At 45.9% G+C, this 23283-nt stretch overlaps 2 protein-coding genes across 4 annotated transcripts in view; one reads left to right on the top strand and one right to left on the bottom strand.

Moving 5' to 3' along the window:
- Nucleotides 1–1306: 1306 nt before the first annotated feature.
- LOC117357775 (jerky protein homolog-like) lies at nucleotides 1307–22011 on the bottom strand. The gene is made up of 3 exons (XM_033939280.1): nucleotides 21603–22011; nucleotides 19894–20039; nucleotides 1307–1814 (listed from the first exon to the last, which is right to left on the bottom strand). The coding sequence occupies exons 2-3, from the start codon at nucleotides 19910–19912 to the stop codon at nucleotides 1360–1362; spliced, it is 474 nt and encodes a 157-aa protein (XP_033795171.1). The 5' UTR covers nucleotides 19913–20039; nucleotides 21603–22011; the 3' UTR covers nucleotides 1307–1359.
- The window catches only part of RBM46 (RNA binding motif protein 46), a 144609-nt gene continuing 143337 nt past the window's right edge, over nucleotides 22012–23283 (top strand). For 2 of the 3 annotated variants that reach the window (XM_033936296.1, XM_033937180.1), the window contains exon 1: nucleotides 22013–22194. The gene's annotated coding sequence lies outside the window, so the exon portion shown is untranslated. Of the gene's footprint in view, nucleotides 22195–23283 lie in introns of all 3 variants that reach the window. The other variant, XM_033937983.1, reaches the window with a different exon arrangement.

Below are 23283 nucleotides of genomic sequence, written 5' to 3' on the forward strand. Positions count from 1 at the left end.
CAGTGGCCTCTTGTATGTAAGCAGACATTATGTATATGGAAAGTCAGAGGCATATACAAAATTTCAAGGAGGCATATTGAGGGGAATTCTTATAAGGTGCAAAGCTTTTGGCACGGCAATGGGAGTTAATGGATGTTAGGCAGGACTGAAATGGCACTATTCTATAACTTGGCGCATAAGGGGGGGAGTCAAAGTTCAGCCAGCGGCAGTGAGTGTTTTGCTCACTGCCGACAGAGTTATTCACTGTTATTCAGAGCCAGGTCCTGTCTGGGTTTCGGCTTTGAATATTTAGTTGTTTTTGACCTGGCTTAATTCAATATTCAGCACTTAAGCGATCGTGGGGTAGTGCATAAAGATAGCACAGACTTTTATGCAGTCCCATTTATGCGATAAACCTGGCCGTTTAAAAGCTGAATATTTAAGTGGCCAAGTGCTGATGCTCCCTGAAATGCTCCCAACATAGCCAGCTTTGAGTTAGGTGCTAACCACGAATTTCAGCAGCGCTTAGCTAGTTAAGTGCTGCTGAAAATTGGTAGCTAGCCCCGACCAAGCGATTTAATCAGTTAGCAGCTAGCTAAATCACTTTGAATATCGGCTGGTAAGTGTTCTAGTGCTTAACAGCAAAGGGTGGATTCCGATGGATAGGGCATAGGCAGAGCATGGGTGTTACAACTATTTCAAAGAATGCTTTATAAAATAGTTGCATTTACACACCCAACTGCTGATTTTAGGCTCCGGCATTTATACCTCTCATAGACATGATGTAAGTGGTTATTCCTAAAGTTTGGCAAATAACTGCAAACTTATGCTAGTATTCTATAACAGATTTGGTACCCAACTCTTTCACTATACAAGGGGGTGCTGAAACGTTCTCAGCCCAACCAACTTCCTAAATTCTAAGCATTATTTTGCCACTGAAGTTGAAAAGAGTATTACAGTAAACCCTCGATTTAACGGACTGCTTGGGGGGTGGGAAGGGTTTCCGTGAAACACGATTATCCAGAAAACCTGAATGTCCCGGAAATGATGGTGATAAAAGCGCATTTTTTGTTTACACTGAGTTAAGAAAATAAAATACTGTAATAAAGCACAATAATAAAGCAAATACATATTGTAAAATTAAAATTTATTTATAAACACATCATAAGAAAAACTAATTTACTGTATTGCAGTTGACAATGAGTCAAGTTGGGGTGTTTTTTCTCGTATTGACTGAAAAGCTGTTTCTAACGTCACTTGCCTTTTGGAACATTGATTATTAATTATAATTTCTCTAAAATTGCAAAATGCAAATAATATTGCTGCAACTCAGGGTCCAATGACGAGTCGATAAACAAAACCAAGTCATCAAGATGACTTCTAACTTGACTCATTTTCATTATTTTTTGTTGTGGGCTCTTCTTCATCATTCTCGTCATCTGTCAGTTTTTGGTTCATAACTTCTTGAGCTATCTCACTCTCTGACATTATTTGATACCCAGGATCACCCTCATCTTCTTCCAGCCATTCTAATAGAGCTTCTTCTGTTGTATTATTTTCGCCAGCATTTTTCATCATTGTGTAAAAATCTTCCACTTCAAATCCATGGAACTGTAACTCGCTCTCGATGTCATTTAATAGTTTATTCCATCCGTTCACTATTGTTTCACACTTTACCGCTTTCCAAGCGGCTGCAAAATGATATATAGCCAATTTGCTGCTGGAAACAGATCTTTCTGTTTTAGAGGCTTGTGTATTTTCTGACAGTGCGCATGCCCAAAGTTCAATTCTCGGAAGTGCCCGATGCCGAATATTTTGTCCATTAAATCCGAAATCTGGAAAAATGAGGTCTAGATAATCGAGGGTTTACTGTATTTTATTTTGCAAAGTGCCAATTTACAAAATCATAATACTATGTTTTGACATTGTTTCAGATTATTGATTGACCCATATCAATGAAAAGTGTGGAATTTTCAAGTCTGGAACTCCAAGCTGTCAAGAAGTTCCTATTCCTGCAGAAGAAAACTCCAAAAGAAATCCAGAAATGTATTATACAAACATAGGGGAAAATTCTATAAAATGCATCCCAATTATAGGCGGTACTACCGCTGTCTAACTAGCAAATCAGGACACACATTTTCTAAAAAAAAAAAACCAACCCTCAAGGCAGGCGCTTACACTGTAGGTGTTTGTCGCAGTTAAGGTAGATGCATCGGGACACTTAAGCTCGTCCAAGGCTGGGCGTGAGCGTGGTTTTGCCTGAAAGTGGCCTTCGGCGAGCTTAAGCAGCCCTAGGCATCTCCCTAGGGCTGTGACAGATGCCTGAAATATAGGCCAGCAAAATGATGGTTACATTTCAAATAGATGCAGCTGCTGAGCTGATCTCAGCAAGGAAATCCCTCTGCGGCGATCAGCTGAATGGCCATTGCAGGAAATTCCCTGTGATGTCGGCTGGCAGGAAGGATGCTCACTTCCTCCTGCCACCGAACCCCTCCTACAGCAGTGGGGCAGAAAGGATACCCACTCCTGCCTGCCCTCCGAGAAGTCCCCTGGCAAGGATGCCCACTCCTTCCCGCCAACACTCCCCTGGAACTGCCAACACCTCCCCAGAACCCCCCTAAAGCATAACCCTCCCCGACACCCTAAGTCTACCCCAACAACCCCCCTCCCCCTCTACCATCCATCCCCCATACCTGTACAAAGAAAGTCCAGTTGGAGGGATGCTCACACCCTCCGACTGGAAGGCCTGCCACTCCAAAATGGTGGGCCTTCCCCTTCCCAGTGCATTCTGGGATACACCAGGCAGGGGCCTATGACTCTGACTGGCTCAAATGCCTAAGGCCCCTCCCATAGGGCCTTAGGCACCTGGGCTAACCGGAGTCTTAGGCCTCCTTCCCAGTGCATTCTGGGATACACTGGGAGTGGCCTAAGACTCCGGTTAGCCCAGGTGCCTAAGGCCTCTCCTATGAAGTGAGCATCCTCCTGCTGGGGGACTTCTCGGAGAGGCGTTTGGGGGCAGGAGTGAGTGGGCATGGTTGCGGGATGGCTCGGGAGTTTGAGAGCAGGAGGGAGTGGGCATCCTTCCTGCTGACTGATGTTGAGGAAGGGGATCCCTGCCACGGTTGCTCAGCTGATTGCAGCAGGGGGAGTCCTTTGCCACAATCAGATGCTGGCAACGCGATTCTCTAACCAGTGCCTGTGACATGGGCACCAGTTAGAGAATCGGGCTAGTTAGGCAGGGTTAGACATCTGTCCATTAGGGCAGATACAATACTGTAAAGGATGCTGATGTGCGAGTCTCAGCAGCTGCTTAGGCAGCTGTTGAGACTGGTGTCCTATACAGAATCTGCTCTTCAGAGACAAATGCCTATCATACTCCACAGCGAAGAAGTGGTAAGCATATTTTCAATGCAGCTGAGATATTGAATTTAGAGAATGACACGGGGAAAAAATCTGTCCCCGTCACCGGCCCACCATCCTCTGCACCGCCCCGTCACCGCCGTTCCCTTCACCGCCCCGTCACCGTCACCGCCATCCCTTTCACCGCCCCGTCACCGCCACTGCCATCCCATTCACCGCCCCGTCACCGTCCCCGCTGCATCCATATAAGCCTTAGTACTGTAATATTTAGCTTATTCCTTTCTTATAAATCAAAGTTCCTGCTGCTGAACTAGAGAAAGAGATGTTCAGCTGGCAGGGCTTTGTTTATAAATTTTTATCAACACAACTAATATACTATTTTATCCTAAAGCAAAAAATAAATAAATAAATATAATTTTTTTTTCTACCTTTGTTGTCTGGTTTCTGCTTTCCACATCTTCTCATTGAATTCCTTCCATCCACTGTGTGTCTTCTCTCTGCGTCTTCCATTTGCTGTTACTGTGCCTCTCCCTTAACCCCCCCCCAATTGGTCTAGCACCCATCTTCTTCCCTCCGCTCCCGCATAGTCTGGCATCTGTCTTCTTCCCACTCTGTCTTCCACATTTCCCTTGGGGGTCTGTTCCTCTCCACCCTCCTTCAATGTCTGTTCTATTCCTTTCCACCACCACCCTTCCCTTCCTCCTTTACCATCTGTTCCTTTCTACTACCCTTCAGCTCCTCTCGCGTGGCCTATCTACCTTCCTTCCTCTTATTTTCATGGCACGTTACAATGTAATTTGTGCAAGCCACTGGAGCCTGCAAGCTCGGTCCCTGTCCCATCCCCACAAACCATCTCGCTTCTGTGCTCCTATTTTCTCCATTTCTAATATCTCCCCTATGTATCTGTCATTGCCCCCCCTGTGTCCATATACCATCCCCATGGCATGTCCCCTTTATGTCTCTGTCCCTATGCCCCATGCACATAATTTCCCCTCTTTCTGTTACCTTCCTGTGTCCAGATTTCCCCTATCTTCCTCTTCCATACCAGTGTGTCTCTTCTTTTCAACCCCATCTAGCTTTTTTCCCTCTTTCTTCCCCCCCCCCTGCTTCTAGCATCTGGCTCACCTGCCAGTCCTTCCCTTTCTTTCCTGCTGTGGGTTTTTCTTTCCGACTTCATCCCTTTGGCCCAGAATCCTTTTCCCTTTCACTCCCTCCTTCCAATTTGAGCCGGGAACACTAGCGATCGCACGGTCCCCGCAGCCACTACCTGCCTGCCCAATCGATCCTAGTGTTTAGCCAGCTCTCTCCCTTCTCCTCACCTTAGTTTATAGGTTTTCTTTTTCGGCGACCTGCACGCTTTCCCAAAGAGCCGCGCACGCGCGGCTGCTCAGTGTTCAATCTTCTGCTCTGCTGCAACTTCCTGTTTCCGGTTGCGTCAGAGCAGAAGATCGAAACTGAGCAGCAGCGGGTGCGCGGCTCTCTGATAGCGTGCGGGTCGCCGAAAAAGAAAATCTACAAACTAAGGTGAGGAGAAGGGAGAGGGCTGGCTAAACACTAGAATCGATTGGGCAGGCGGGTGTGAGCTGCGGGGACCGTGCGATCCTTCATGCCTCACTGCGGGGACAAGACCATTCCCCGTCGCCGCAGCGACTGCTAGTTTTCTTCCCCGTTTTCGGCAGGTGACCCGCGGCTAAAATGCGGTGGCCGCGGGTGAACCGCCACCGTGTCATTCTCTAATTGAATTGTAATAATAACAATTTTGACCCTTACTTAGAGCTGATATTACCCTAGTTACCAGGTCAATCAAGTATGTTTCTGTGCTGTGAGAGTTTCTAAATCCATGTTCAGAGGGTAATAGCAGGTTCCAATGCATAATATAATCTTTTAGCTGGGAGACAACTATGAACAAATTCTATTAAATTTGGCATAAAAGGTATGCTTGCTACAGACTATGGGGTCCTTTTACAAAGGCGCGGTAGCAGTTTAACGTGCGGAATAACGCGCGTTAAACCGCCTGCCGCGCTAGTACCTAATGCCTCCATTGACGAGGCGTTAGGATTTTAGGCTGCCGCGGGGGTTAGCGCGTGATGAAATGTCTGACGCACTAACCCCCGTAGCGCGCCTTGATAAAAGGAGCCCTATAACTAGCAGCCTGAGATAGATCTAGATCTACTCCTTTTTTAAAGTTTCATGTTATTGTGTTGGACTTCCTGTGTGTACTTACTCCAGAGATTATATCAAATCTGATCATGTTATATGATCACTGTTATCAAGTAGCCCCAGCACCATTACTTCCTGCAACCAATTCATTCGCTCCATTAAGAACTAGGTCTAGAATTGCTTTGCCTTTTGTTAGTTTCTGAACCAGCTGCTCCATAAAGCAGTCTTTGATTTCATCAAATTTTACCTAGCATTCCCTCATGTCACATTTACCCAGTCAATATCGGAGTAATTGAAATCACCCATTATCATTGTTACCCAGTTTGTTGCCTCCCTAATTTCTAACATTTCAGCATCTGTCTGTTCATCCTGGTCAGGCGGATCACTCTTCTTTTCTCCTTTACACATGGAATTTCTATCCATAGGGATTCAAAGGTGTGTTTTGGTTCCCACAGAATTTTTGGTCTATTCAAGGCCCTCCTTAACATACAAGGGTCATTTCATACATAATGCACACTATTTTTTTTATTTACATGTTTTATTTTTTTTCCCCAAGTATTTCTTTACAATCCTTCAATACAGTCTCCCTGCTTTGCAATGCCTGAGTCCCAACGTCCGGGAAGCTTCATTATTCCATCCAAGACACCGTTTTTGTTCAGTTGCTGAATGGCTCGGAATAAAGCTCTTCCAGAGATGCAAAATGATGTCTACGCATAGGTTGTTTCAACTTTGGAAAAAGGTCAAAGTCTGGTGGACTCATGTCTGGACTGTAGGGAGCATGAGGTAACACCTCCCAGCCGTATTTGCGTAGTTTTTCAATGACGACATTCACTATGTGCAGCCGGGCGTTGTCGTGAAGAATGAGTGGCCCAGCCAAGAGCAACTGAGGTTGGGTTTTGTGCATTTTATGCGCATTCTTTGCAAAAAAATCACGATAATACACTGCTGTGACACTTCTTCCACGTGGAACTTTGTCTGTAATGATGATGCCTTCATGATTATAAGCAAAAATCATCATTTGTTTGACTTTTGAATGAGGTTAGAAACATAGAAATAGATGGCAGATAAGGGCCACGGCCCATCTAGTCTGCCCATCCCAATGACCCTCCCCTACCTTTCTCTGTGAATAGATCCCACGTGTCTATCCCATTTGGCCTTAAAATCAGGCACGCTGCTGGCCCCAATCACCTGAAGTGGAAGATTATTCCATCGATCAACCACCCTTTCAGTGCAAAAAGAATTTCCTGGTGTCCCCGTGCAGTTTCCCGCCCCTGATTTTCCACGGATGCCCCCTTGTTGCCGCGGGACCCTTGAAAAAGAAGATATCTTCTTCCACCTCAATGCGTCCCGTGAGATACTTGAATGTCTTGATCATGTCACCCCTCTCTCTGCGTTCCTCGAGTGAGTACAGCTGCAACTTATCCAGCCATTCCTCGTACGGGAGATCCTTGAGTCCCGAGACCATCTGGGTGGCCATTCTCTGGACCGACTCTAGTCTCAGCACATCCTTACGGTAATGCGGCCTCCAGAATTGCACACAGTATTCCAGGTGGGGCCTCACCATGGATCTACACAATGGCATAATGACTTCAGGCTTAACGGCTGACGAAACTCCTGCGTATGCAACCTATGATTTGCCTTGCCTTGGATGAAGCTTGCTCCACTTGATTGGCAGTCTTCATGTTCTCACTGACGATCATCCCTAAGTCTCGTTCTGCTTCAGTTCTTGTTAGGATCTCGCCATTAAGGGTGTAAGTCTTGCATGGATTTTGGCTGCCCAGGTGCATGACTTTGCATTTTTTGGCATTGAAGCTGAGTTGCCAGGACCTAGACCAGCGCTCCAGTAGGAGTAGGTCGTGCATCATGTTGTCGGACATTGAATTTATGTCTGTTGTACTTTTGCCCACTACATTGCTTAATTTGGCGTCATCGGCGAATAATGTTATTTTACCTTGCAGCCCTTCTGCCAAGTCTCTTATAAAGATGTTGAATAGGATCGGGCCCAGGACCGAGCCCTGCAGCACTCCACTGATTACCTCTGTTATTTCGGAGGGGGTGCCGTTCACCACTATCCTCTGAAGCCTATCTCCAAGCCAGTTCCCAACCCATTTCGTCAATGTGTCGCCCAATCCTATAGAACTCATCTTGCTCAGCAACCTGCGGTGTGGTACGCTATCGAATGCTTTACTGAAGTCCAGGTTACGATGTCCAGGGACTCCCCAACATCCAGCTTCCTCGTCACCCAGTCAAAGAAGCTGATCAGGTTGGATTGGCAGGATCTCCCCTTAGTAAATCCATGTTGACGGGGATCCCGTAGATTCTCCTCGTTCAGGATCGTATCCAATTGGTGTTTGATTAGAGTTTCCATTAGTTTGCACACTATTGATGTGAGACTCACCGGTCTGTAGTTTGCTGTCTCCATCTTGGAGCCTTTCTTGTGGAGTGGAATGACGTTAGCCGTCTTCCAGTCCAACGGGACGTTACCCATACTAAGAGAGAGATTGAAGAGCGCGGATAGCGGTTCCGCCAAGACATCACACAACTCCCTGAGCACCCTGGGGTGTAGGTTGTCAGGTCCCATTGCCTTGTTAACCTTAAGCTTTGACAGCTCGCAGTAGACACCGCTGGGTGTAAACTCAAAATTACTAAACGGGTCATCTGCGTCAACCCTTGTCTGTAGCTGAGGGCCGAGTCCTGGTGCCTCATGGGTGAAGACTGAGCAGAAGTATTCATTTAACAGTTGGGCTTTTTCCGAGTCCGCTTCTACATAGTCTCCGTCTGGTTTCCTAAGACGTACTATCCCGCCTGAGTTCTTATTTCTGTCACTGATATACCTGAAGAAGGATTTATCTCCTTTCTGGATGTTCTTCGCTAGAGACTCCTCCATGCGGAATTTGGCCTCCCTAACTGCTGTTTTGACGGCTTTTGACTTGGCCAGATAGACTTCCCTAGAGTCCTGTTTCTCTGATTGTTTGTAAGAGATGAATGCTTTTTTCTTCTCCTTGATGAGGTCTGAAATCTCCGCAGAGAACCACTGTGGCTTATTGTTCCTTCGCCGTTTACTTACTGATTTAACATAGCGGTTTGTTGCTTCTTGTATGGTGGCTTTCAAAGTCGACCACATTTCTTCCACGTTATCGGTTTCTGCTTGGCTTTGTAGCGCCTGGTGAACGAAGTCTCCCATTTCTTTGAAGTTTGTGTCCTTGAATTTGAGGACATTGGTCAGTGTGGTAGATTTAGTGAAACCTTTCCTGAGATTGAACCATACCATGTTGTGGTCACTGGAGGCCAATGTGTCGCCCACCGAGACCTCTGTGACACTTTCTTCATTGGTAAGTATCAGGTCCAGTATTGTCAAAATTCTTTTGGCTGTGGGGAAGATGGAGCTCTCCACTGGTCACTGAAAAACTACACAAATACGGCTGGGAGGTGTTACCTCATGCTCCCTACAGCCAGACATGAGTCCACCAGACCAACTCTTTTCCAAAGTTGAAACAACCTATGTGTGGACATCATTTTGCATCTCTGGAAGAACTTTTTTCTGCCGGTACCTGAGCCATTCGGCAACTGAACAAAAATGCTGTTTTGGATGGAATAATGAAGCTTCCTGGACGTTGGGACTCAGTCATTGCAAATCAGGGAGACTATATTGAAGGACTGTAAAGAAATACTTGAAAAAAAATAAAACATGTAAATAAAAAAAAAATAGTGTGTATTATTTATTAAATGACCCTCGTAGAATGCTACAACTCTACCAATTTGATCAACCCTATCACTGCAATATAATTTGTGCCCTGGTTTCACAGTGTCCCATTGGTTATGTTCCTTCCACCAGGTGTCAGAGATGTTTATTATATCTATCTATTCATTTACCCCTACTTTTACCAAACTGTAGCGCTATTTATAGCGCTGGCCACGGTGGTAACAGCTCAACTAGTGCTGCCTGATTCAGGAAAAAAATTTTCAATTCAATTCAGCCTATTGAACCAATTTTTCGATTTGATTTTCCTGCCCAATTGGATGTTTTTCAAACATCCTGGTGGGTTTATTTTTTAGACTCTTCCCCCTTTCCACCCCCTTTGCCCTCTCCTACCCACACTGGCGCTGTGGTATAAACAAAATAAACAACAAAAAAATACTTTTCCTCTCTCTGTTAAATCCTAGCTCACGTTTGCGGTCTATTACCTGCGCTGGCAGGATACACATTTCAAATCTGGCGCATTCTAATCACAAAACAGAAAATAAAATTATTTTTCTACTTTTTGTTGTCTGGTTATTATTCAAATCATGTTGGTCCCAGGCTCTGCGACAAACGTCTTCTGATAACTCGCTTACCAGGGTTTCTTGCCCATTTGTCATTTTCTTCTTTCTCTGTGTTAACCATCCTTCTTCCATCTCTGTCTTCCCCTTCCATTTCCCTTCCCTCCCCCGGAGGTCTGGCATATTTTCTTTTTTTCGTCTCCATTCCCGTAGCTGCACCATCCCCAGATCCACCATCTCTCCTTTTCTCAACTACCCTTTCATCCAGCATCTCTCTCTCTCCTTCCCTACCACCCCAGGGTCCACCAACTTTCCCTTTCTCTTCCCAACTACGGTCCTATCCAGTATCTCTATCCCCCCACACCATCCCTTGTGTCCAACTGCTCTTTCTGTTCCTTGCCCTCCCTAAATCACATTGTCCACTATCTCTCTCCCTCTCCTCTGTTTTTAGATCCATTATTTCTTCCATCCCCCATCTCCCCTCTCCATGATCCCAAGTCCACCTCCCCCCTCCACCATCCATCTTCCCCCCTCCTCCAAGTTCTTCTCTCCCATTCATCTTCTCCTCATCTCTCCCTCTCTGGTCCACCAACTCCCCCAAGTCCATCCCCCTCTCCCCCATCTACCTTTATTTTGATGTTGCCAGTGGTGGTAGTGATTTAGCTATCCACAGAGTTCTCCTGCCACCACTCCTTGCGTGTTCTCTCCATTGTGGCCCGCCCTCAGTGAAAACTTCCTGTTTCCGCTTGGGCAGTCGAATGGAGAGAAGTCGCCTGGAGTAGCGGCAGGGTAGGGAATCACATTCGCTACTGCCACTTTTGCCTGAAGAAGAAAGGTAGATGCGGCCGGGGAGAGGAGAAATGCTTCCAGCCAGGAAGGAGAGAGCCAGCCAACCAATCACCTTGCTGCTGCCGATCCACACACAGAGGTCCGCTCAGCGCTCCCTTTGCTGAAGTCCTTTCTTCTGATGTAACTTCCAGTTTCGCGAAACCAGAAGTTACATTAGATGGAAGGACTCCGGCAGCAGAGAGAAAGCCCGAATGGGTCTCAGGGAGCCGACAAATAGCACAGTTACTTACCGTAACAGGTGTTATCCAGGGACAGCAGGCAGATATTCTTAACTGATGGCACCGACGGAGCCCCGGTACGGACAATTTTAGAGTGATTGCACTCTAAGAACTAAGAAAGTTCTAGCTAGGCCGCACCGCGCCCGACGGAGACGCACGGTCCCCAGTTAGGATAAGCCATCTAAGAAGCCAACCCGGGGAAGTGGGTGGGACGTAAGAATATCTGCCTGCTGTTTCCTGGATAACACCTGTTACGGTAAGTAACTGTGCTTTATCCCAGGACAAGCAGGCAGCATATTCTTAACTAATGGGTGACCTCCAAGCTAACAAAAGAGGGATGGAGGGAAAGTTGGCCATTAGGAAAATAAATTTTGTAAAATAGATTGGCCGAAGTGTCCATCCCGTCTGGAGAATGCATCCAGACAATAATGAGATGTGAAAGTATGAACTGAGGACCAAGTAGCAGCCTTGCAGATTTCCTCAATAGGAGTTGATCTGAGGAAAGCTACAGACGCTGCCATAGCTCTAACCTTATGGGCCGTGACAGAACCTTCCAGTGGCAGTCCGGTCTGAGCATAACAGAACGAGATGCAAGCAGCAAGCCAATTGGATAACGTACGTTTAGAAACAGGATGGCCCAACTTATTTGGATCAAAGGACAGAAAAAGTTGGGGAGACAATCTGTGAGGCTTAGTGCGCTCTAAATAGTAAGCCAAAGCACGCTTACAGTCCAAAGTATGCAAAGCCTGTTCTCCAGGATGAGAATGAGGTTTCGGGAAGAATACAGGCAGGACAATGGACTGGCTAAGATGAAAGTCAGACACAACCTTAGGGAGGAACTTTGGATGTGTACGCAGAACCACCTTGTCATGGTTAAGGACTGTGAAAGGTGGATCAGCAACTAGTGCATGCAATTCACTGACCCTCCTGGCAGAGGTGAGAGCAATAAGGAAGACCATTTTCCAAGTGAGAAATTTGAAATGAGCTGTGGCCAATGGTTCAAAAGGAGGCTTCATTAAGGCGGAAAGAACCACATTAAGATCCCAGACCACAGGAGGGGGCTTGAGAGGTGGTTTCACATTGAAAAGTCCCCGCATGAATCTGGAAACCAAAGGATGAGCAGTAAGAGGTTTTCCGTGAACTGGCTCATGAAAAGCAGTAATGGCACTGAGGTAGACTCTGATAGAAGTAGATTTGAGACCAGAGCTAGACAAAGAAAGGAGATAATCCAACACTAGTTCTACTGCTAGCGAAGTTGGATCATGATGATGCAGAAGGCACCAGGAAGAAAATCGGGTCCACTTCTGTTGATAGCATTGAAGAGTGGCCAGCTTCCTGGAAGCATCAAGAATAGAACAGACAGGCTGAGAAAGAAGTGAATGGGCCGAAGTCAGCCCGAGAGATACCAAGCTGTCAGGTGCAGAGACTGTAGGCTGGGATGTAGGAGGGACTGCTGATGCTGAGTAAGCAGAGAAGGAAACAGTGGAAGAAGTATGGGCTCCCTGGAACTGAGTTGAAGCAGAAGGGAGAACCAATGTTGCCTGGGCCACCTTGCAGCGATGAGAATCATGGTGGCTTGTTCCCTCTTGAGCTTGAACAAGGTCCGCAACATGAGAGGCAGAGGAGGAAATGCATAAAGGAATAGATTGGTCCAATCCAGGAGAAACGCATCTGCTGCCAGACGGTGAGGGGAGTAGAGTCTGGAGCAAAATTGGGGCAGTTGATGATTGTGAGGAGCTGCAAAAAGGTCCACCTGAGGAGTGCCCCATTGAGCGAAAACGGACTGGAGAGTTATGGGATCGACAGTCCATTCGTGGGTTGGAGAATTCTGCTGAGATTGTCTGCTAAGGAATTCTGCTCTCCCTGGATGTAGACAGCTTTCAGGAACAATTGGCGAGCAGTCGCCCAAGACCAAATCTTTTGGGCCTCCTGACACAACAGGCGAGAGCCCGTCCCACCCTGTTTGTTGATGTAGTACATTGCTACTTGATTGTCTGTGCAAAGTAGTAGAACTTGAGGAAAGAGGAGATGCTGAAAAGCCTTGAGGGCATAAAACATCGCTCTGAGTTCTAGGAAATTGATGTGATGCTTCTTTTCTTGGGCAGTCCAAAGACCTTGGGTTTGGAAATCGTTCAAGTGAGCTCCCCAGGCATATGGGGATGCGTCTGTGGTGATGACGAGATGATGATGAGGCAGATGGAACAGAAGACCTCTGGAGAGATTGTAAGATTTCAACCACCATTGCAGAGACTGTCGAAGAGACGATGTCACAGATATGTGTCGCGAACAAGGATCCGTCGCCTGGGACCACTGGGTAGCTAGGGTCCATTGAGGAGTGCGCAGGTGAAGACGTGTGAAGGGGGTGACATGAACTGTCGCGGCCATGTGACCCAAGAGTATCATCATTTGTTTTGCAGAGATGGACAGCTGTAAAAACACCTGCTGACAAAGATGAAGAAGGGTCTGAAGGCGATTAGGTGGAAGAAACGCCCTCATGAGAACAGTGTCTAAGATCGCTCCGATGAACTGAAGCCGCTGAGTGGGAATGAGATGCGACTTGGGCAGATTGATCTCGAAACCCAGAAGTTGGAGAAAGAGAATGGTCTGGTTGGTGGCTTGAAGTACTTCCTGAGATGAAGGGGCCTTGATTAACCAGTCGTCCAGGTAAGGAAAGACTTGAAGACGGTGAGAGCGTAGGAAAGCGGCCACCACAATGAGACACTTTGTGAATACCCTGGGAGAGGAAGCAAGACCGAAGGGTAACGCTTTGTACTGGTAATGACAGCGATTGATCATGAAGCGGAGATACTGTCTGGAGGCCAGATTGACTGGGATGTGAGTGTAGGTCTCTTTGAGATCGAGGGAGCACAGCCAGTCACCCTGAGTGAGAAGAGGATAAAGTGTGGCCAGAGAAAGCATTTTGAACTTTTCCTTGACCAAGCATTTGTTGAGATCTCAGAGATCTAGTCTGAGGTCCCCGGTTCTTTTGGGAACCAGAAAGTAGCAGGGGTAGAATCCCTTCCCCCTCTGATCTAGAGGAACTTCCTCTATGGCGTTCAGAAGAAGAGATTGGACCTCCTGAAGGAGGAGGGAGGACTGAGGAGTGTTGGAAGCAGACTCTTTTGGAGGACTTTGGGTGGGAAGAGTCTGGAAGTTGAGAGAATAGCCGTGGCGAATGATATTGAGCATCCACTGGTCTGAGGTGATGATCTCCCAACGGCTGAGAAAAAAAGACAGACGGCCTCCTATGGGTTGAGGCAGAAGGGTTTATGGAAGGAGACTGGCTAGGCCCTGGAGAGTGGAGTCAAAAGGGTTGAGTGGACTTCGGTGGTGGAGGAGGTTTCACCTGTTGTTGCTCTTGTGCACGAGGTTGTTGGCGTTGCTGTGGACGCTGGTGTTTTGGCTGCTGAGGAGCAGATGGTAAGGGTCTAGCAGAATAGCGACGCTGATAGGACGACTGTTGGCGAAAGGGCCGGACGGGTGGAGGCTTCTTTTTGGTTTTGAGAAGAGTGTCCCAGCGAGTCTCATGCGCAGAAAGTTTCTGAGTGGTAGAATCCATGGATTCGCCAAACAACTCATCACCTAAGCAGGGGGCATTGGCAAGGCGGTCCTGGTGGTTGACATCGAGTTCGGAGACTCGAAGCCAAGCGAGACGTCTCATAGCAACCGCCATTGCTGTAGCCCTGGATGTAAGTTCAAAGGTGTCATAGATGGAACCCACCATGAATTTGCGAAGTTGCAATAAACTAGATGTGCAGTGACGGAATGAGGCAAGCTTCCTACCAGGAAGATATTTCTCAAAAGAGGAAAGCTGTTGGATAAGATGCTTCAGGTAAAAAGAAAAGTGAAAAGAATAATTACCTGAGCGATTGGCAAGCATGGCATTTTGGTAGAGGTGTTTGCCAAACTTATCCATAGCTTTGCCCTCTCTGCCAGGAGGGACAGAAGCATAGACAGTCTTTTTCAAAGTGGATTCCACAAGTAATGATTCATGCGGGAGTTGAGGCTTGTCAAAGCCTGGAATGGGAATTACTCGGTATAAAGTGTCCAATTTCCTGGGAGCACCGGGAATTGTTAAAGGTGTCTCCAAGTTTTTATAGAAAGTCTCTCTTAAAATATCATGGAGGGGTAATTTTAGAAATTCCTTAGGAGGTTGGTCAAAATCCAAAGCCTCAAGAAAAGCTTTGGACTTTTTAGATTCAGTCTCCAAAGGAATAGAGAGAGACTCACACATTTCCTTCAAAAAAGAGGTGAAGGAAGATGAATCAGGTTTGATCGAAGGATCCTGTGTAAAAGGGTCCTCCTCAGGCGAAGAGGGCTCAGCATCAGATAGTAAAGGCTCTTCTGAATCATCCCAAAGATCAGGGTCTCTGACTTGTGAAGTACGGCCCCGGGAGTCTGGCGTCGAGGGTTTGGTGTGCCTGGTCTTGCGCAACGATTTCCCAGAACGGAGGGATGCGGTACCCGGGGAAGTCAGTGGTTGTCTGTGCCGGGAGTCAGAAATCGGTGCGGGGTCGGCTGTTTGAACCGCACGATGCTGACCTCTCGGTTCCGCAGATAGCACCAGCATGGAAGCCGAAGAGGCAGAGTGGACCGGTACCGATAAAGTGGAAACCGACAATAGCGGCTGCTCCACGGATGGTACTGGCGGGTCAGACCGGACCGGAACTGGAAGGTACAAGGCACCGGTATCGCTTTCTTTTTCTGCGGTACCTGCGGTGCCGCTCGACGCCCAGAGGATGAGGAGGCCGAGGAGGATGCACTCACCTCTATAGGGGCGGAGCGTTTACGGGGGGCGCCTCGAGGTCGGCAGGACTGGACTCTCTGCCACAGCGACCGGAAGACGCTCCAATGAGAAAGGCTTCTTAGCCGGCTTAAGAAGCCGCCGACGTCGGTGTCGATGCCGAGGGATCAGCCATCTCGGGACCGAACAAAAGCTTTTGTTGAAGCTGCCTGTTTTTTAAGGTACGCTTCTTAAGAGTAGTGCAACGGGTGCAGGTGGAAGCCCTATGATCCGGACCCAAGCACTGTAAACACCAATTGTGCGGGTCGGTCAACGACACACCGTTGGCACTTTTTGAATCCTGGCTGAGGGGGCATGAAGGTAAACATGGCCTCTGCCAAATCGAAAGTGGAGGCTTCTATGATGACAATAGGCCCCGCCGGGGCGACCCCGAAAAAAGAAAGAAAAATAAATTATTATTTTTTTTTTAGAAATTAAATAGAAAAAGAAAAACTGAATAAAGAAATAAAAAAAAAAAAAAAGCAAAAATACGCGAGCGGGAAGGCAGAAAAAGATTTTCCAACGGCCGTTGAAAAAAACGCGTCTACTGAGCTCCGCGGAATTGAAGAAACTGGGGACCGCGCGCCTCCGTCGGGCGGGAAGGCACTCGCGCATGCGCGGTGTGGCCTAGCTAGAACTTTCTAAGTTCTTAGAGTGCAATCACTCTAAAATTGTCCGTACCGGGGCTCCGTCGGTGCCGTCACCCATCAGTTAAGAATATGCTGCCTGCTTGAGTTCGTTTTTTTGTCATAACGAATCGATTTGAATCGATTCACCCGAAGTGAATCGGTGAATCAATTTGAATCAGAAATTGGGCAGCACTAGCTCCGACACTCATAGAATTTCTATGAACTTTGGAGATGCTACTATCACAGCTGGCACTAAAAACCGTGCTACGTTTTTGTAAAAGGGGGGGTTAGTGCAGTAAATGAAAGCAAAAAACTGAACTGGAAATCTCAAGCACTTGTACATAAATATAAACTGAAATACAAGATATCAGAGAATAATATTTGCCAAAGCTGACCACATTCCAATTAATAAATTCAGAATAAAATACGATATTTTTTACCTTTGTTGCATGATCATTTTCTCTCTCTTGTTATTTTTCTGTTTTCCCCAAATTCTCTTACACGGTATCCTCTCCATTTCACATGTCTTCTCTCTCTATGTCCAACACCCTTATTCCCTCTGCATCCCTTATCTGTCCTATCTTTTTTCCTCTATCCTCCTCACATGTTCTTCATCTTAATATCCCTACCCCTCATATCCAACATCACACCTCTGTGTGCCTAGCATCTTTTCTGCGTGTCCCTGTCCTAACATAGTAGATGACGGCAGATAAAGACCAGAATGGTCCATCCAGTCTGCCCAACCTGATTCAATTTAAATTTTTTAAAATTTTTTCTCCTTAGCTATTTCTGGGCACGAATCCAAAGCTCTACCTGGTACTGAGCTTGGGTTCCAACTGCCGAAATCTCCGTTAAATCCTACTCCAGCCCATCTACACCCTCCCAGCCATTGAAGCTCTCCCCAGCCCATCCTCCACCAAATGGCCATATACAGACACAGACCATGCAAGTCTACCCAGTACTGGTTTTAGTTCAATTTTTAATATTATTTTCTGATTCTAGATCCTCTGTGTTCATCTCATGCTTCTTTGAACTTAGTCACAGTTTTACTCTCCACCACCTCTCTCGACCTGCGATCAGCATTTCTCTCTCACCCACTGTGGTTTGGCATCTCTCTCCTTTCCTAACTCCTGTAGTTTGACATCTCTCCCCCCCCCCCAGTTTAGCATTTCTGTCTCCTTCCCTTCCATCTCACCCTTCCCTGTACTCTGGCATCTCCCTCCATACCCTCCCTCCCATGATCTGGCATGTCTCTCTCCTCTACCCCCCTCCCGGTGTCTGGCTTCTCTTTCTTCTTCCCTTCCCTCTCTTCCTCCTGCCAGTGGTCTGGCATTTTTTCTCCTCTCCTTCCCTGTCTCCTCCTGGTATTCTGGCATCTCTCTCCTTTACTTCCATCTCTCTGCCCCCCCAATCTTGCATTTCTTAGCAATAAATTTTAGCTTCCAAATTTCAGACCATTCTCTGGTTGGTATCTTTATCTCCTTTATCTCCTGTGATTTGGTCTCTTTCTCCCTTCTCCCTCTGTCCTCCCAAGCCAGTGCAGCATTTCTCTCTTCCTCCACTCCCTCCCCTTATGGGATCCAAACCTCTCTCTCTTCTCCTTCCTGCATGCTGTAGCTTTTAATCTTCTAGTCTGGCACTGGCAACGTCAGTCAGCTTAAACATGCTGCCTTCAGCGGCCTGGAAGTTTCCCGCTGCTGCAACTTCCTGTACTCTCAGATACAGTAAACTACAGCAAATGGAATGCTTCAAGGCTGCTGAAGACAATGTGTTTAAACTGGCTGATAGTGCTGGGGAAGGCCTGGAATATCAAAAGCTGCAGCATGGAGAAGGGAGAGAGGTGAAATGCCTCAGCAAAAAACAAAAACGGCTTTTAGGGTCTGCTGACAGCCAGCCTGTTCTTTGCAAATCCAGACAGGCTGGCTTAAAACCTACAGGCTGGCAACCCTAGCAGGAGGGTCATTCCATGTCAAGTAGTCTAGGCCTCCCCACCTGACCATCTCAGAAGTTGATGAAATTTTTTATGGAATAGAGTAGACACTCCAGCTGATGGGAATAATATGAAAGATCTAGCAAAGCTTGAAAAATGGTCTGAAATTTGGCAGCTAAATTTTATTGCTAAGAAATGCAAGATCATGCATTTGGGCTGCAAAAACTCAAGGGAACAATACAGTTTAGGGGGTGAAGAACTTATGTGCATGACAGAAGAGCGGGACTTGAGTGTGATTGTATGTGATGATCTTAAGGTGGCCAAACAGGTTGAAATGTTGATGGCGAAAGCTAGAAGGATACTATGGTACATAGGGAGAGGTATGGCCCATAGGGAAAAGGAGGTATTGATGCCCCTGTATAAGACTCTGGTGAGACCTCATTTAGAATTCTGGAGACTGCACCTTCAAAAAGATATAAAAAGAATGGAGTCGGTCTAGTGGTCTCAAACTCACGGCCCGGGAGCAACATGCGGCCCGCATCTTGAGGCCCTTGGTATTATAAAGAATGATTCTTTATGGAAAACTTGTGCCTTAAGTGTCCGGCGGTCGTGTTCTGGAACATTGCCCGCCTCACTGTTGTACGCGATTGTCCTCTCCACTCCATCTCAGTAATATTTCTCACAATCACGCAGACGCGTGAGATTACAGCAGTGAGCAGGCAACGTTCCAGAACATAAGGTAACCATTGGAGGCAGTGCATCTTGTGCGTGTGTCCAGTGCTGGAGAAGGTGAGAGCTGAAGGTGGTTGTGGACGCGACCACTGGACACTTAGGGCTCCTTTTATCAAGCCGTGCTAGTGGGGTTAACGCGCGTGACTTTTCATCACGCGCTAACTCTTGTGCTGGCCAAAAACTACTGCCTGCTCAAGAGGAGGCGGTAGCGGCTAGTGTGTCCGGCGGTTTAGCGCGCGCTATTACGCGCATTAAACCACTAGTGCAGCTTGATAAAAGGAGCCCTTAGGCATATGTTTTTCATAAAGAAGCATTCTTTATAATATCGAGGGTCTCAAAATAGTTGGTCCGAAATCTTGTCTCTTGCAGTTGATACTTTGATAGTTTTTCACTTTCTGCATGTCGCACTGCTTTCATCTGTGTATAGCTGAAATTATCAGAAGCAATTAAGGAAAGATTTATAAACTATAATTTATAAATATTTCCTTAATTGCTTCTGACAATTTCAGATAATCCACTTTGTAGGTACTTACCTCATGCAAAGTTGTCATTTCTTTAATAAGACATTAACTATTTTTTTGCGTCCCTCCAAGTACCTATAAATCCAAAATGTCCTGCAAAGGGTTCGATATCGCTGGTCTAAAGGAAGGCTACTGAAATGGTGTGTAGTCTTCATCATAAGGCGTATGGGGACAGACTTAAAGATCTCAATATGTATACTTTGGAGGAAAGGCGGGAGAGGGGAGCTATGAGGGAAGCTCTGAAATGAGAGGGCATAGGATGAAAGAGGTGATAGGCTCAGGAATAACCTAAGGAAATACTTTTTTACAGAAAGGGTGGTAGATGCGTGGAACAGTCTTCTGGAAGAGGTGGTGGAGATAAAAACTGTCTGATTTCAAGAAAGCATGGGATAGGCACGTGGGATTTCTTAGAAAGAAGAAGAGACAATGGTTACTGTGGATGGGCAGACTGGATGAGCCATTTGGTCTTTACCTGCCATGTTTCTAACCATCTGTATTGAATCTAAATATACCACTCAGATCATTGGCGTATGCTTTGGTGTATCACTGGGGGACCACAATGTTGATGAAAAAGCTTGTCATGGAATGCACAGGTAAATATTTGACACATCATAGCACCTGAAAAGAAAGCACAAAAGGGCTCAGATATTAGGAAATGGAGGAGATTACAGCCAGATATTGCCTCAGTAAACTTTTAGACACACTGCACTTTTCTTTTCTGAGATAAATCTTTATTAAGATTGATTAAAAAAATTATGCAAATTTTTAGTTATATTTATCCAATGTCATATATCACAGCTGACAATCCACTTCTCCCAACTTATTATACTCTGTTTGAAGACGTCTGACCACATGAAAGATCTCAGGTGAACTACTGTATACTTTAGTTCTACCTCATAGACATCATTGGCATAAGAAACTTTCACCTATGGAATGAGCTCAAACACAAGGGTGGACTTAACCACAAAATCATAAATCTAAACTTAAATATGGGTCCCTCCCATTCCCACGAACACTAAGATTTCATGGAAATATAGCCACTTCTTCAGAGCTGTTGGACCTCTGTTTTAGTAATCACCTACAATACATATGAATTCTTTGTATCAGCAAAAATCTTTCAGATTTCTATGACAGATCTAAAATTTTATCCCATCCTAAATCATTGTGCTGTGTAGGTAGCCTTCCATATATGAAGAATGCTGATCAACTCATGCACAAAACTGGACCTTCTCTAGCCTCATTAAGACTCTCACTAATTGATAGCAGAACCAACTTAAAAATGTACACGTTGGGTCATTTTTGATATGACGGCTAAGTCCAAGTTTAGATGTTTTACAGAATACCCACAAAAATCCAGTGGAGAAACACGATCATTTTCAAAACAGGAAACGCCCATCTTTCTGTTTCGAAAATGGCCATTTCTCAGATGTGTTTGTGCAGTGCATTGATCTTTTTGAACCATTAAAAAAAAAGACCAAAAGAACACCACACAAACAAAAACAAGCCAGTGTTTTTAGTAGAATGGCCACACAGACATCCCAACAGAGCAGTGGGGCACTGCAGTGAACGTCACATAAAAAGGCCCAGGTACATGGCTCACCTTCCAAAACCCACCCAAAACCTACTGGACCCAACTATACACCACACCAATAGTCCTTTTATACCTGCAGGTATCACATATATATAACAGTGGGATTTGGATGGGTTTTGGAAGGTCATATATTCCTCCATAAGTGTAGCAGTTAGAATGGGCTATGGGCCTGAGTCCCTATCTCTGTAGTTCACTATACCACCCATCAGGCTATTCCAAGTATGTAATGTTTCATCAACATCTTTGGTGGGCGGGGGAGGGGAGAGGGTGTCATGCTTTCTTCCCTCCCTCTGGTCAGTTTGGGCACCTTTTTGGCACTTATTCATTATTAAGATGGGTCTAGCCTCAAATGTCCAAATTGTGCCCTGGATGTATTCTACAATGCTCCATTATTGCAGAAAAACATCCAAATCCTAGTTCATCCCAAACCACTCCTCCAACATCGCCCTCTTGAAATTTAGATGCATAGCAGACAAACAGCATAGAAAACCGTCTACAAAATCAGTTTCAAGAAAAGCACCCATCTGCTCCATTATGCCACATTTTGGATGTTTCTCTCTCTCTCTTTTTTAAATAAACTCCTTAATTACCTGGGCATAAAGTCCCAAATCTCCCTCATTTGATAGAGTGCCATTGCTCTACTCGTTTCAATTCCATGAGGACATCATAATCTAGTCCTGGATTTCTGATGTTGACCCGCAGTACTGATTTCGATGGGTAGAATCAAGAGCTACAAATCCCAAATGAATGTAAAAAACCAGAACTGGTCAAAATTTCATTCGTACTTAGGAAGTTTAGCAGCTCTTCTACAGACACGCCAAGAAATCCCCCCTTTCTCTCAGCAAAACCTAACCCCAAGGGTATTCTAAACCAGACGATTTTGAAGTGCCCGACGGTCAGAACATGCCTCATAACTCTCCCCGCCCTCTTCTCGAAGAGGGAGATTTTGGTTGGTTAACGGTTTGTCTGTTGGGTTACGTCGAGCATGTGAAAGTCGCCTCATTGGCGCCTCTCAAGAATCGCGTGCAAGAAAAAGTCGGTTGCCGCGCTTTGCTGTTCAGTGATTTGTAACGTTTTGTTGGAAAAGGCCCTGCGCAGCTTGTGAAGCACGAGGACAGCGCAGGAGAGGGAGGCTACTCAGTGCTTCCTCACAATTTTTGTACTCTGCCTTGTCTCTAACGGGTGAGACGTTTACAAACAATTGCAAAACTTGAGCGAAGCAATAGGTGGAGGAGGAGTCGGTTAGGAACCGTGCGTACAAGCTGCGAGTAACCGTAGCATAACCGTCATCGTCTGACATAGAAACACGATGACGGATCCTTTATTCACTAGACAACTGACTGCATAGGAAGCGATCGAAAGCTTAAGTAATTTAATAGTCATTTTTTGTTTTGTTTACATTTTGGTGTTCTTCGTTTATAATCTAGCTAGAAGATAACGCCTGTTGACCAGACGTCCTAGGTTTTAGCGTTGTAACTGCTTCGCCGTCCTCGCCCCTTGAATCGGGGCCTCTCGCACGGCTGCGGCAGGGGCGGCGTAAAGCAATATTCAAAAACGAGTGGGTGACGTCTGGTACTGGTAGGGTTATTCCCATGAAGTCGTCGGGTTGGTGAACGTAGAGAGGCTATTTAGGCCGCATGCTGCAAAAGAGTGTAGCAGAACCCTCGTGTGACGTCACAGTACCGCACAGGCCCACACCATCAAGCATTCGTTTTGCTTTCCTTTTTTTATGTTACAATGATTTCTTTTCAAGTTATTTATTGTTACTAAGAGAACTAATTTGAAAACACGTACCTTTTTTTACCGACAAGCAGAAAAGCCCTTTCTGGACAAAATTAGAATACATTTAATAGATGTGCACCATACTTTTGGAAGTTGGTTGATTTAGAATGTTATTTCATTGCAAAAATTGATTGAATATGACAGTTGTTGCTAGTGTAAGCATAAATACTACCGTAGGAGGCAACTTTCCAAAACGAGTGAGTGTGTGTGTGGGGGGGGGGGGGGGGGGGGGAGAGAGGGGAGGGTGATAAATTGAATGGATAGTACACCTCCCTGGACACAGTGAAGAGTTTGCTCAAGTACTCCAGCACCCACAGAACTAGAGGGCCCTTATAAATGCTACCAATATTTTAACATTTTAGTTGAGAGTTTTGATTTTGATATTATCTTCAACAGGTCGATGAACTAACTCAAATGCTGGTTATATTTTTTTTTATTGGACTGACTTAATGTGTCTCAGTTTATTGACGCTACTTTTGAGGCTTATAA

Source organism: Geotrypetes seraphini, chromosome 1 (assembly GCF_902459505.1).
Source record: "Geotrypetes seraphini chromosome 1, aGeoSer1.1, whole genome shotgun sequence".
In the NCBI taxonomy this organism is placed as follows: domain Eukaryota; kingdom Metazoa; phylum Chordata; class Amphibia; order Gymnophiona; family Dermophiidae; genus Geotrypetes; species Geotrypetes seraphini.